General features: G+C 25.9%; 2 protein-coding genes across 2 annotated transcripts in view; one reads left to right on the forward strand and one right to left on the reverse strand.

Moving 5' to 3' along the window:
- The first annotated feature begins 3,712 nt into the window (after positions 1 to 3,712).
- Positions 3,713 to 4,520, forward strand: Syx18 (syntaxin 18). Its single transcript, XM_011497860.1, has 3 exons — positions 3,713 to 3,718; positions 4,139 to 4,456; positions 4,509 to 4,520. Exons 1-3 carry the CDS (start codon positions 3,713 to 3,715, stop codon positions 4,518 to 4,520), a joined length of 336 nt encoding a protein of 111 aa, XP_011496162.1.
- A 3,866-nt stretch (positions 4,521 to 8,386) lies between these two features.
- The window catches only part of jef (major facilitator superfamily domain-containing protein 6 jef), a 40,758-nt gene continuing 35,029 nt past the window's right edge, over positions 8,387 to 14,115 (reverse strand). Inside the window, exon 11 of the mRNA XM_011497861.1 lies at positions 8,387 to 8,652. Coding sequence (XP_011496163.1) covers positions 8,533 to 8,652 — 120 coding nt within the window. The 3' untranslated portion in view covers positions 8,387 to 8,532. The remainder of the gene's footprint in view (positions 8,653 to 14,115) is intronic.

The raw sequence follows: 14,115 nt of genomic DNA on the forward strand, positions 1-14,115 counted from the left end.
ATTATGTAAGTTTAGATATTAGGTATCCATAATTTCATTACAATAAAACAATTGTTTTAAAATTATACTAAACACCATTTGTTTATGCTTAGAATAAATAAGTTCCTTGATAGTACAATTAAAAAATTCAAACAAAATAATGAAATACTTATATATTTAATTGATTCTTATAACAAAAAGTATTCTGAAATAGAAATATGCAAAATAGTATAATATAAACTGATTGCACCTCCACTGATCAAAAACTCCTATTTAGTCAGTTTATTATTTGTTGCATAACAAAGACAATTTTAAAAAAAATCTAAGGCTAAAGTAATTTAAATAGAAGGAATAAACTTATACAACCTGAATGTAATATTTTTAATAAATCAAAGGGTACAAATTACTATACCTCTTTTTGGCTATTTAATATACTATTGCACATTTCATCAGGGTTAATAAACATCCTTTTCAACAAAAATATATGCTTCCACAATTACATAAAACGTAATCAATTTTTCTTTTTAATCTTAATATGAAGCAAAATAATTTAATATAATACATTATATAAATTTAAATAACTATGTTACTAAAAATTAAGTAATAGCATAAATATAAAATAATATATATTTGGTATGGTAATGTTTTTATATATTATAGTATCTTCAATTGTGGTAAAAAAATTCCATCTGTATTTTTGTATTTATTAATTATAATATTTTGTTTGATAGTTTTTTACTGCTTTAAACAATTAGTACATTTCACAGAAATTTAGAAAATTAATCATTTGACTTTTTTGTTAATATTTTGGTCAAACACATTGTGTAGAAGATAGACGAGCACGATAATAGTCATTTCGTGGTTTTATAAAGAATATCCCAACAATAGTTTCTAAAAACAAGGTATGTTTGTCCCGTTTTACTTTAATTTATTACAGTTGGATTCTTATTATTAACGTCTGATTTTATGTTTAATAATCGCGAAATAGTCACGTCAGTGATTCAGACTATCATCTTTATAATCATTGCGTAATTTATCCGCTATCATTGTACTAATATTGGACTGATATTCTATTATGTTTGTTTTCCAGTCAGTAAATTTGATATTCATATGAGATTTATCGTTTACTTACGTCAGCTTTAAATTATAAATTTGTTAATTTTAATTAAATATTTTTTTTATAATTATACAATTTTAACTAAATGATTACGAAGAAAAGTAAGTGTTCGAAACTGTCAGATTTCCTGGCTCGAACTGCCAATGTTTCGATAGCTTTATAATAAATTGTCGCCCACCCTAGCGGATTCTTGGAGAGGAGTTAAGTGGATGGGCTGTAGAAATGAGTAGTACATGCAGACACGTGGTTAACATGTAGTTTATTAACAATTACATTAGTAATGGGTTGAATTCACTTCATATAGGATAGTATAAGCTGTCTTTTTATGATGATGTGGCTTTTACTTGATGGTGACGAAACTGTTGATCTTGTAAGGATCAGCAATGGATTGTGCATGCTCTTTGGTAAGGAGTATGCCCCTTGTTGTGTACATAACGAGACATCTGCTAATGTTGTAAGGATTAGCAGAGATATGTGCACACTCCTAGAAAGGATGTGTGTTCCGAGTGAAATGATACTCTTATTCACAGCACTCATCTTTGTGATGAGTTATTCTTGTAGTCGAATCTTGAATTGCAGTTACAATGATCTAAGCGTGGTATGCTTCCTTTAAATATCCGTGTAACAGTTTACTTAGCTGGCAACAATGCGTAGGTGTTGCTATGAGAGAAATCTTTCATGACGTGCGAGACTAAAGCTTTAGTTTCGAGAATTCCAGAAAAGCAAAGCTTTAGAAGTTTGGAGAATTCCAACCGACGTTGCTATGTGGAGACCAGATAAGCTTTGTAGGACATTCGAAAGTAAAGCTTTAGAATAGTCGAGAATTCTCGGATTCAAATGTTTTCAAAATGTTTACAAAGAGTTAGAAGGCCTTTATGAGAGCCAAATTCTTGGAAAATGCTCCAATTCCGAACAAAAAGTGTTAAGTTTCATTTTATTTTTACAATAACATTTATAATTATTTTTGATTTCACATTATTTGATATACATGTATAATTTGACTGGATATTCATAATCTCGATGTAACTTATTTAGCGTTCTTAAATTAAAACGATATGTTTAGTAAAGTGGTTATTTATGTAATTATAAAATCACTGGAATTGTAATTTTTCTTTTATAAAAAATATCATTTTTCTTAAATGAATTTTATAATAAAAATTGTTTCAGTGAAATTATAAGTTTCATAGTCTGAATTATATTTATTTTTAATTTTTAAGCATAAAAAATATAAATAATATGAAATTGATTTTATTTTCACTAAGAATGTTATATATAAAATAATAAGTAAATTAAAAATAATTTTAAATTAATATCTAAAATTAAGTTATAGTTTACAAATGTTTTTTACTCAATAAAAAATTGATAATTATTTAGATTTCTCTAATTTATAGTACTACGAAATGAACTTAAATATTTAAATTATTTAAATTATTAAAATGGTACTAAACAAAAACAATTATAAAAAATTAATTGACGTGGACTTAAAATTATAAAAGAAATCTTATTAAGTAAATTAAGATTAATATATTAAACATAATATTTTTTTATAAACTGGATATAAATAACAAAGAATTTAGATATATGGTGGAATGATAGGAACATGATCGTATTTCTTAAAGAATAAAAAAAATTGATAATTTTTACATGAATAAATACATGAATTAATTTTAATTCTAAATTATTAAATTTAAACTGAAAAAACTTTACTGTAATATTTATTTCATGTTTTACGAATAATAAAATATTTTACAATATTTAAATATTTTAATTTACTCAATTCCGTTATATGAAAAGTCTAAATCCTACTATAAATGCAAGCATGCGCAAGTTATTACAGTATACGTAGTAGTGATTTTCGGAAAAAAAAAGTAGAAGATATATTTAGGTTATCGCTATTTGATGTTATGATTTATCTTGAGTTTCGTAAATCTACTGTTACGATCTGTATAATACAAGATTTAATCGTTAAAGGCATAAAAATGAAATTTTTCTTTTTTACATTTAGATTTTGTTAACAATTTATTATCTTTATTATAGCTTTTATGTAGTTATAAAGTCATATTTTGAGTATGAATATGAAATATCTATAGTGTTTTTTAATCAATAATTTAAAACCAAATTTATAATATTAATATTATAATAAAAATTTTGTCAATGCTTGAATATTTAAAATTTTATGAACATTGTTATTAAGAATAAATTATAAATCGTACAATTGACAATAGTAAGAGCGTATTAAAATTGCTAGTGTTGTTTTAAAATACCTTATTAATTTGTATTATGTATGGCTCGTAATAAACCTTATTTAAATAAATAAGCTTATATATTTAAAATTATCATTTTCATGATTAATAAAGTAAATTTGTAGTTGAATATTCAACTATAAACTTATTAAAATTAGCTAGTATTGCCAATATTATTTTCACTTGAAAACTGATATACATTATAGAAGAAATTATAATATATATTTATAATTGTCATATTTGTTAGTATTAAAAATTTCTTTATTTAATTTATACTTTAATTAAAATATATTCATTTTTATTTTCAGATATAATAAATTAAATTCTCATCTAATAGTAATCAAAATTATATTACAATAAGAAATACAGAAGAATGGATGTAAGTTTATTTTTTCATTCATGTGTAAAAACAGTTCTTGAATGTAATAAAGTCATAGAGCAATCTTGCAAAGCCAGTAATATTTCAAAATTTCGTAAAAAACAACATTTATTTATTATTAAGACTTATATAGTAACACAACAAATTGCAAAATTATATGAATTATTAGTAAATAATCATGTAGGGTATTTAAATTTTTCTAAATATTTATCAAACAACGTGTCTATACCAAACATTGATTGTGACAATATTGATTCTATAGCAGAGAATATAATTAGTACTTGTTCAAAACTTATTAAAGAATTGAAAAGAGAAACTTTATCATCTGATATTTCACAACAAAATCAAGAACATCGTGAAATTATAATTCTATTAATTGAAAATTATTTAAAACAAATATGTAAAATTTTTATTGAACAGAAAACTGTACGAATAAAGAAAAGAATTGAAGTAAAAAATATATCTAAATTAGAAACTGTACCAATTGTAAGAGAAGTATTCATTCAAAATAATATGTCAATGTTAAATATTATCAATACATCAAAAGTAAACTCATGTATTCGTGAAAAAAAATCTTTGAAAAGCTCAGAAATAAATGATGATGTATTTGGATTTTCATGTAATGATGATGAACAATTGTCTGCAGAAGATATACAAATTTTTGAAGTTGAAAATAAGCAGCTTTACAATGATCTAAACATTTTATCGGAAGAAATTAAACAAATTGAAAACAAAGTGGTCCAAATAACAGAATTACAAGATATATTTACAGAAAAAATATTAGATCAAGACAAAAACTTAGAACGTATACTAGTTACAGTCGTTGGTTCTAATGAAAATGTTAGAGCAGCTAATGAACAAATTCGCAGTGCTATCCAAAGAAATGCAGGCTTAAGAGTGTGGGTCCTTTTTTTTCTTTTGATTATGTCACTTACTCTTATATTTTTAGATTGGTATAACCCATAAAATTATTAATCATTTTAATAATCATGTAAACTTATTTTTAAGATAATAAATATTTTAAAATTTATATTTTTAATAAGTTTATAAGATTTACTGTATATATTTCAATAAGTTTGTAAAGCCAGTTTTACTTTCTTAATTTATGGGCAATTAATTTAATTATTTAGAGGTTTTATATTATTTTTAAGAATATAAACAAAATTTTCAAATATATTTGTTTCTTAAATAACATTTATTATAAATGTACTTTAAAAATTAATTGCTTACATACTTTAAACTATCAATTCTTCAATTATATTAAATTAATATATAAATTAATATAAATAATTGAATTAGGCCACAGTAATTTTCAACAATATTTTCCAGTGAGTAATAAAATTATGGTAGCACTCAACTATCTCATCAGTTTTTAATTTATTAGTGGATTTTATGAAGCTTGTCAGACTTATTGATCTACATTTTTTTGAGTGAAATTTTAAAATTTTTAACCAAGTAGATATTTTTTGTCACTTATCAATACTTATATACAATTTATTTTTTAATGCAAATATAAAAAAAATGTTAAAAGATAGAAATATGTTTTTAGCAAACAATTAAAATGAAATAAATATAAGAAAAAGAATACTTAAATTTCAAATTAATAAATATACATGGAAATTTTGCGTTTGTAAATAATAAATTGTATAAAATTAAATGCTATGTACATACATAACAATAATTTATACAGTTAATCTAATAATACTGTTTATTTTAGAAAATTAAATGAGCAGTTGAAAATATGTCATTTAAACATGAGGGGTTAATAAATTACTAAACTTTGATTTACAAGTTTATGGATTCAGAAAAATAACAGAATTTAAAATAGTTTATAATGTATTAAAATTTATCCTTAAATAGGTAATTTTATTTCAAATTAAAATAAAAATTTTAAATATATTATGGATCATAAACTATATAACAAAAATACAAATTTTTCAAAATTAATTTATTTGAAATCCATTCAAATTAAAATGTGAAACATCTAATATAATCAATAATTTCTTCATAATAAATAATTGGTTATTAATTTAAATTCCTCGATTAACCATCTATTTTAGATAAATATGATTATTAACAAAAATGATCATTATAAATTTCAAATGGCAAATTTATATTTGAAGAGTCATGAATGTATTAAACTAATAATTTCTGAGATTGGCATAATGTAATCAAGACATATATGTTCAAACTTGCATAATTTCTTAATCTTAATCTCTTGATAACTACACATTTTACATTTTACAAAGCATTTTATAACATCATTAATTTATGTTTATGAGGATAAAAATGAATATCATAATAACTATATAACATTCTGTGTGCGAATAACTGAATAAATTTAATTTCAATTTGAAAAAAACCTTTTTTATTATATATAGATAGCAGTTTAGATCTATGTTTAGATGGCAAGTTTTCTATTTTATTATGCAACTATTATTTTTAATTTTTTCAATTTGAATTTACAATTTCAATATGCCCTATTATTAATACAAATGAAATGATTTATTATTTTAAAATTGAATATATTATTTAAGAATTGAAGATATAATATATTGAATCCTATAATTGATATTTTTTCTTAGTTATATTAGGGTATTCATTAAATTTTTAAACTACATTATTCTACAGTTATGATCTCTAAATACATCTGTAATTTGTGCAAAAATGAAGTTGTTCTTTATATTATGATCAAGTTATATTAGAGATCAGATTGAAAGTACAATGTTTCTAAAAGTAAATGTTTAATTGTATTACTTTTCTTTAATAGTGGTATATAATCTTTGTTTAATTATATGATAACATCTAACTTTTTTCTTTGCCTTTTTTTGGTTTAATTACATTAAACAAATATTTTCTGTTTATTTAAAGTTCATGAATTATTGTGTCATTATTCTAGACAAAATTTTAAGTTTATAGAAAAATAAATTATATTTTTACTTATTTTAATTAATATTACACGATAAAATTCAACAATTACGGAATGGCTATAAATATTATTACAAGTTTATATTACGTATTTGCTTGGCTTTAGTCTATCAAAGCTACTTTGATAGACTTTGATTTTGCAAAAATATTAGTGATGAGGGTCGTGATAGGACTTACATTGATCGCATTACTTCTACATTATAGTTTGTAATATTTGTTACGATCTCGTATAAGAATATGTTGATTAGATAATTGAGCAAAAATTCTAAACAATCTACATAATTAATAAGAGTCTTTGATTAATAATCTATGACTATCCTACTTAATCTTGATTAAGTTACATATGTTTTCTGATGTAGTTAATCTGTCATTGATAATTTCCTACAATAATATTTATATAAGTTTTATGTAAGTTATTATTTATATAAGTTTTTTGTAATGACAAAGACTCTGTCTTAAATTATTTCGTTTATTAACTTCTGACAAAAACGAAAATTTTCTTAGTATAATTGGCAAGCTATGTCTTAATTTAAGTATTTTCTGTTCTTATCTACTTGACATTATATGTTTATATAATTATAAAAATATTTTAAATAAAAATATAAAAAATTGAAATATAGAAATTGTTTTTATAAAGAATTTAAGCACATTAAACGTAGAAATTTTATAAGCAAAATTATTAAGACATTTTGTTTAGTTCATATTTAAATTGTTTATTATACATTTATTATTAATAAACAATTATGTATCGTGTAATTCTATTTACTTATTACAGATGTAAATTATACGGAGATTGTTTATATATTTATAAAAAATAACATTCTAAAAACTATAAAAATATTGCTTTGTAATATTTTACGCATTCATTTTGTTTATGTACTATAATATATTCTTAGTCGGTGATAATATTTTATTAATTTACTGAATCATCATATGTTTAAGAATTTAACGATTTTTATTTTAAAATAAGTTAAATAAGTATTGAAATTACAATGCATGCAATAAATGAAAGTGTATAAAATCCTTTTTTCTCTTTAATTTTTTCTTGACCTAAGGAAGAATATGCTTTCATGAAATAGAAAATATAATGGCTATCAATAAGATTATGTAAAATTCAAAATTGTGATTTCATAATTTTTTTAATTTATAGGTATAAGGGTTTTTAAAGATATTGCAAGCAGAAAAAAAGACGATACGTTCATTATTAGTGCTACTTTATAATCATAATTGAAATATTCTGAAAATTAAAAGAATATTAATTGTAATGTTTTTCACAATATTTGTACGTGTATGTAATATATACTTCCGCTCGTGTTCAAAGATTTCTGGTAGTATCGTATTCTAGTTTGATCATTATGAAGTTTCATCATTATAATTAAATAATTTTGTTTAAAAAAATTTTAGTACGATGTTATGTATCTTTGAGAATATTAGAAAAAAAATATTTAATTTAATAATTTAATATTAATATCTAGTATAATGATATATATACAAATCTCAATGTCAAAATATAGTAAATATGCATTTATATTTTAAAAAATGTTTGTTTATTTTTCATATATACCATTATAATAAGATTAACTTACAGTTAAATAAATTATGTATACAGTATTATGAATCATACAGTTTTTATTTCGAAAAATATAATTTTCATATTCTTTTAATAACAATGTTGTTTATATTAATTATAATTCATTAATATTTTATAATAACTGTCTAAATTAGAAAAATTAAAAACTATTTTCTATGATTAATTGTGTTTATTATTGTAAATAGTCTAATTTTCTGAGAATACATAATCAATTAGTAATATTGTGTATTAAATGTCGATAAAATACAATGAAATGATAATAACAAATAAGTAGTAAATTCATTGGTTACTTATATTACCAATTATAATCATGTTGATGAAACGGATTAGTACATGGCTGTTGAATATGTAAATGAGTCATTATAAGTGGAATTTTTACAATATCAAATTCTGTATCTATTATTTCACTGTAGTTCTGTAAATAGAAAAATAAAACTTTTAGTTTTGTAAGTGTTTTTTAATATTTATTGTTAAATGTATTTGATAATGTTAGATTAATTATTTAATATTATCTGTGAACTACTTTATATTTTTAAGAAAATAAATATGTAATTATTTTTTAATAAATAAACTAATTTATGTAAGATAATCTAATTATATCTTATTAAAAATAATTATGTGTCGAAATATTAATTGGAATTTAATTTTATCATTCAGAATTTACAATTTATCTCACAGTTATTATGGTAAATCATCGTAACATAAATTCTTAAGTTATTTAATTCCGAAATTTTATAAGGTATGAATTTTTATAGGATTTCAGCTCCCTTTATGACAGAAACTTTATTAGCAGTAGACTATACGTTATAAAATAATGAGTATAGTATATTTAAATAGATCGGTCGCAAGGAAAAACTAGTAAACGTAGAATTTACGAGAACATTTTCCCATAAAGATTACGACAAATATGGATTCTATATATATCAATTCATATTATCATGTTATATGAATATAGTGATAAAACAGAACGCGTAGCAACATTTTCACAAATTGAATTTTCTCTTTAATTACAGCTCTAGGAATATAAAGAGAAAACAAATACTTTTGAATACTTTTTACTAGAAAGCAGAGTAGTGGATGGAAGCCAATTTTGTAACAAATTTATATATTTACAACTTGCATTACCCATATTAAGGATAAACTTAAAAATAGAGGAATTTGAGATTACATACTTTTGAATAAGTAAAAGTGGTATTAATATAATGTATAATATAACATTATATAAAAAAAGAAAAATTTTTTAATTCTAATCAAACATCTTCATACTATAAATTTTAATTTATAATTAATACAAATTTGTATACGCTCTAAAAGTAAAAGTTAACTGTTTTCAAATACCGAAACATCAAACGTTTCATTTAGAATTGAAGCAATCCAATTCTGGAAGGAATGAGTGCATCTACCATACATGTTACTTTTTTTCGAATTATGATAAATCTATTGAAAGTGTGATACGGCTGCTTAAACTATTTAAACGTTGATCAAATGTGTTCGTTCAGTTTAAAGACATGAGTTAGAACGTAGGCGATGTTTTTGAAAAATAAATTAAGAAAAATTGCTTTCAAAAAGAATGAAACATTAAAAAAAATTTAGACTTATTCAGAATTCATTTAATGTAATTTTTCAAATATTGAACATTCGTGCTTAAACTTAATTGTTCATGTTGTTTTAATACGCAAACTACTGCTTGTATATTATTGTGTAATTGTATTTGTTACGGATTGAAGCAGTTGAAAGCAGAATCCAAAAGTGGGAGAGGTATAAGATCCCGGGCAATTACGTTTATAAACACAAGTCAGCGAATTCGGAAAATTTCACTACGCTGAAAACTCGAATATACGATTATAATTCCGACTAGCAATGCCGATGAACCTTCTAAGGCTACGTCCTTCTGACGTCACGATAATGATCGGCATAGCAACAGACAACGGTGCGTTACCGGCGTCGCAAGCTCTTACGAAAATATTTAAGAGCAGCGCTTGACGCGCGTCTTCCTTGTGCTAGTACTAATTGCGCAATCTCTGCGACGGACTCGCTATTCTACCTTCAAGCATTACCACTACAGCAGTATCAAGCAGTTCAACAACCCAATAGTGACGCCACACCATTAAATCCGATAAACTTAAACGTAAACTTATATTCAAGAAGCTCGAGTGCAAACATAAACTAAGAGTGAAATTATCGAAACCATAACTACAACATATATTAACGGATCACACCGACGACTAAAGTAACAGCGACTCGCTCGTTCCTTTAGGAAGCATCGGTTACAATACGGGCGGCTCTCCGCCCACGTAAGCAATGCAACGCGGACTTCCTTACAACCACACCAATACCGGTGACACTCACGCCTACGTAAGCACCAACGCAACACGCACTTTCCTTACTACCACACCAACAGCAGCGGCGCTCACGCTCACACCGGCGGCTAAGGCTGCATCGTCTCACTCGCTCCCTTGGTACGCGCCTGCTACAACAGCGACACTTCTCGTAAAAGGAAGGAATCGCGCCTCACATTACTGAGAGTACATATACTCTTACCAGCACGTAAAACAATTGAAGAAACTTCATACTCTTTATGACAATTAACTAATTGTTATATTATTGTATTTAATAAAGGAAAGACAAGATACACTGTGTGTAGAATTGAATAATTGCATTTGCCTCTTCCATTTGTTCGCAACACTTCCACCCATCATCTACGGGAGATTTTCTGTTGGATCCCAGACAGTATTTTTTTTTTGTTATTTTGTATTGTGTAATTATTGTGTAAATAAAAAATACCAGTATATTTTTGTGAAAGTATCAGTTAGTATTTAATATACGGGGTTGTACCATGCTATATGATATTAGTCCTATATAAAAACGATAAATGCATACATTAATCTAAAGAATAAATACAACTACTGATACTATTTAATCAGCGTTATACAACTTATTTATTTGAAAAAAGTCTATCCGTATGAATCAACTAAAAAACTTTTTATTTAGTTTTTAATTAATCAGTAAAGATACCTGATTTTTGTAATCGCATTTAGGATTATACAATTTTTATATATAACTATAATAATCCGTTTATTTTTCTACTTGATCAAGTCTAAAATTTATTATTTATCAAAATTATTAGCATTGGAATGTAGAATGCTTTTATATAATGCAAAATAATTAATGTTGATGTAATCATACATTTTCTTGCATAGTAATATAGTAAATTAAAAAACATAGTAAATTTAATGAAAAATTAAAGTATAAGAGAATTCAATAAAGTAGAAATAATTGAATAAATAATGTTACGAGTTATTTTTCAGCAATTATTTTTTTATAGAAAAAGTTTCTTGTGTTTGAATATAATAATAAATTACTGTATTTTTATTTATTCATATTATACCAAGAAATAGGTGGATTAAAATCATTTCCTCTTAAAGTTTTATAATGATTTATAGGGAACCTCGATGAAACATTCAAATACTAATTCGAATGTAAATATTAGAATTTTGTACAAATAGTATGTTGTTCGAAAATGCTTGATTTTGTGGTTCGAATTGCCAATGTTCGATAGTTCAATTTAATTTGCCGCCCACCTCTGCGGAGCGGCTGTAGAGATATATAGTGTATGCAGACTTCGTTAAACATCGTTTATTATGGTTTATTGACAATTACATTATTGATGAGTTGAATTCATTTCTCAGGTGAGTGTGAACTACGTTCAATTACAACGATATATTTGCTCCATATTGATGGTTACGATGTTGTTGCTGATCTTGTTAAGGATCAGCAATGGATTATGCACACTCCTTGAAAAGGAGTATAGCTTATTTATATAATTGAGGCCTTTGCTAGTGTTGTAAGGATTAGCAAAGAGCTGTGTATACTAGTATAGCTTAGTTATGTAATCTCAATAGAGACTGCTGACATACTTTTATGATAAAGAGTACTTCGATACCGTGCTTCTTCTAGTCAAATATTTTCGTGTAATGCAGTCAGTACCCTTGACTGTTTATTAATTGTTGTACACTGGAGAATCGACATATGTTCCTTATGTAATGGCTTCACTGAGAGAGCGTAATCGAGTGAATATCTCTTGAGTGACTAGCTCATGGTTGAAGAGCACGTGTGGTGGGCTTACTTTAAATATCCACACTGCAGCTTAGTTAGCTGACAACAATGGATAGGCGATTCTATACGGAGACTAAATAAACATTGCAGGGCAGTTGAAAATAAAGCTTTAGAAGTTTCGAGAATTCCGGGAAAATAAAGCTTTGGAAGGCTGGAGAATTCCGAGAAACATAATGTTTACAAAATTCGAGAACTAGAAGGCTTATAAATTTCCGAGAGGCAAAGGTCTTGGAAAATGCTCCAATTGTGAACAAATGTAATTTACAATTTCTACTTGTTTTTAATTTGTCTAAACTTGTATAACATCACGTACTATCTTATTATATTTGCTTAGTATATATACAAACATTTACTTAATAGTATTTCGTTGATCCTTCATAATGTGAAACATAATTTACATATAAAACTGCTTCGAGTACAAGCTGTAGAAAACAATATATATAATAAATATTGATCAATAAAAATGTTTTCGAGACTGCGAGAACCTCTCACGAGTGTTAAACATCTGTGGAAAACCTAAGTCGTTAAACATCTGGAAATAGTCGTTACACTGAAAAATTAAAATGTAATGGTACACAATCGCATACACTATTGTCAAATCTAGCCATACTATCGCTTGGATAGTGAAAGCAAGGATGCTTTAATTGGGGCTTCCTCTTAGCGAAACGCTATGAGATAGACTACTTTCTCTAATTGAAGACGCAGAAGCTAGAGGCGCTCCAAGTAGAGACGCCAAAGCCAGAGGATCTCCGATTGGGGATGCCAAGGACTGAGCCGTCCCTAAGTGGGAACGCCGTGGTCAGAAGAGCGCTCTTAAGGGACACGACCACAAGTCAGAAATGCTCTCTCATAAGGGACGCTGCATCAAGTCACTTAGTGCCATCACTCAGCAGCTCAAGGTGCCATAGCCACCTTTCACTCAGCAGAGTTTCTCAAGGATTCAGTGTCATCGCACACTTTCTCATACTAGGTGCCATCGCACACACTCTCAGCAGAGCTGCTACGGAAGGACTTCCTTATACTCTGTGCCAATTATACTCTCTCAAGTGATTGCTTTCATAAGTCAGAGCAAGCAACGCGATTGGACGCCACATCAAGGTATCGAACCATTTTCTCACCCTTCTACACGACAAGTTAACTTGGAGGAGACCAGTAATCAAGTTACCACCACGTGGCACTACGTGAAGAAGTATCAAGAGATTTATGACCTCTCACTTGTCAATGTAGTATTTTACCACCAAGCACACTGCATCATTCGGAGGATCCGGAGATTTACGACCTCCTATCTCCACAAGTAGTGAATGCTGACACCACGTAGCAACATCCTAGAAATGGCAAGATCTCAGCGATTCTCATCATCAACGTAGAATCATTATATTGTAATTGTAAAATAAGCAAAATAACAAGCACGACCAGCAGATGTATTAAATACTAAATTGAAGCGCTACCCCTTCCACTAGTCCACACTTTCCTCTCACCAGGAGACTGGTGGCCATAGTCTAATTCAAAACAAAAAGGAATTAGAACTTTAATAAGTATTTATAGTTTTGTACAGTACATAGGTAAAAAAAGATATTATGCAATGTCAATATTGCACCTCTTGATGATACAAGCATTTAATAAAAATTGTTATAAATTTAGTAAGAAATATATTATTAATATGATATAGCAATTTTTCAGAATTTAATTTTGTAGTTCAATATCTACATGTTTATTTATTCTGCCTTTTATTTTTTTATTTATTTTTTTTATAGAATTTTAT

This window comes from Ceratosolen solmsi, unplaced genomic scaffold (genome assembly GCF_000503995.2).
Source record: "Ceratosolen solmsi marchali unplaced genomic scaffold, CerSol_1.0 scaffold47, whole genome shotgun sequence".
Taxonomy (NCBI): Eukaryota; Metazoa; Arthropoda; class Insecta; order Hymenoptera; family Agaonidae; genus Ceratosolen; species Ceratosolen solmsi.